The sequence below is a fragment of the Bombus pyrosoma genome, linkage group LG17 (assembly GCF_014825855.1).
Source record: "Bombus pyrosoma isolate SC7728 linkage group LG17, ASM1482585v1, whole genome shotgun sequence".
NCBI lineage: Eukaryota > Metazoa > Arthropoda > Insecta > Hymenoptera > Apidae > Bombus > Bombus pyrosoma.
The window spans coordinates 3,955,214-3,956,911 of NC_057786.1; the positions used below are offsets into that span (position 1 = coordinate 3,955,214).

A 1,698-nucleotide genomic window follows, 5' to 3' on the forward strand; every position below is an offset into this window, starting at 1 on the left:
TCTTCTTGCGAAAGACCTAAATACGGCAGACTCACGTCACCTTTCACGGGATAAACTTTGCTCAAAACCGAGGGGTGTTTTGCTTTGATGTCATCGTAAATCTGAAGACCAAGAAATACCAGCTCAATCCCAGAAAAGGAAGTTAATCAATTTGGCCCCTGATAGGCTTAAACATTGAAAGAAATATGAATAATATTTATGAACGGGATCATCTATGAGCTTCTTAAATCGTTGTTCTATCGTTTCGTTAGTTTTTGGACGAATTAGAATATAAATGGCAGCGATGCGTGGACACACGCGCATCAGTTTTTCTAGCAGACCTTTTCCAACGAAACCGGTTGCTCCAGTCAGAAGGATCCCACTACCGGCGTAGAATTTCTCGAGCGAATTCGTTTCATTCAATCCTTTAGTGCTCCCATTTTTATTTGTTTCTTCATTGATTGTATCCATGTTTCAGAATCTTCACACTTTCAGTCCCAATATTTGCCATGGAGTAAGAAATAGTAAGTGGAAAAACATTTAAAATAATTTACAAAATTTGTAATAGGTGTGGTTTTTTTACATATTATTTTCCAAAGAAATCTACAGATAATCTTCACAAAGAGAAACATAATTCAACAATTATAGTTTCGTTTTGCATAAATCATATAATTGCGTTACGTCAATGGCGCTTCCATTGTAATGTAGAAATATTTTTACTACGTGGTAGATTTTTATCAAAAAAAAAAAAAAAAGAAAACGAAAAGTTAAAGAAGGTACCCAGCGCAATAAATGCAACTTTTCATGTGGCTGTACATTAATTTGTATTAATACGCATTACTTCATAAAACGACACCTTCTTTAATCCTTCCAGTATAAGTTTAAACAATATTTATGTAGCTTCCTTTGCCTTTTACATTTTTTATTTTAGGTGTATGTATGTGAATATTGTAATATGCAGTGATCAGTAGTTTATGTGCGAAATTTGTGTGTGATTCATGCGAAGCAGTGTTCGATCATATTTAGTAGCACTTGAAGAATGCTTGATGAGTATGTGATTTTTCTGTGCGCATCCGTGGAGGAAACGATCGCGGTGCTTATGTGAAATATGCATAAACATTGTTTATATAAGCTATTATTCATTATTTATGGAGTCAAAAGGAAGCATATTTCCAATATGTCGTTAAAGATGTCAATGAGTAAACATCAATAAATAATAATGAGTACAATCTATAATCGATGGTTAATCGCGTTCGTGTAAAAAACAAAGCGCAATTTTTTGGTTCTCCATTTCCCTCTTATTTTAGCTTCAAGATTCCGCAACCAAACAGTTTGTAAAAGCACCTAACAGCGTGTCCCGACTTATCCGAGCATCAATTATCCGATTATCCTAATACCGGAACAATCTATTATCCAAACATGATATTTTCTTCTAACGAATGCCTCTTGTGTTTGAAATATCTACTATATTCATATTTTATTGTCCTTCATGTACAAAGTATTCTAATGTATTCTTTCCTCTATAACTGTAACGGAAACCACCCAGCCAGTTACAAAGGATGTATAATTAGGAAACAATTACAACGCAAATTGTTTCCACCACTTCGCAATAGATCAACCAATAACTACAAACCACAACAAGGTACAACGGAGAATGATACAGCATTGATAGCACATAACGAACCAAACATTATAAGCGGAAACATTAATCCCCAAGGT

The 1,698-nt window shown here is 34.4% G+C and overlaps 1 protein-coding gene across 1 annotated transcript in view; it reads right to left on the reverse strand.

Moving 5' to 3' along the window:
* Window positions 1–1,698, reverse strand: part of LOC122577078 (putative fatty acyl-CoA reductase CG5065) — a 7,737-nt gene that overhangs the window by 597 nt on the left and 5,442 nt on the right. The window contains exon 3 of the mRNA XM_043748162.1: window positions 36–101. Within this exon, the coding sequence (XP_043604097.1) occupies window positions 36–101 (66 nt within the window). The remainder of the gene's footprint in view (window positions 1–35; window positions 102–1,698) is intronic.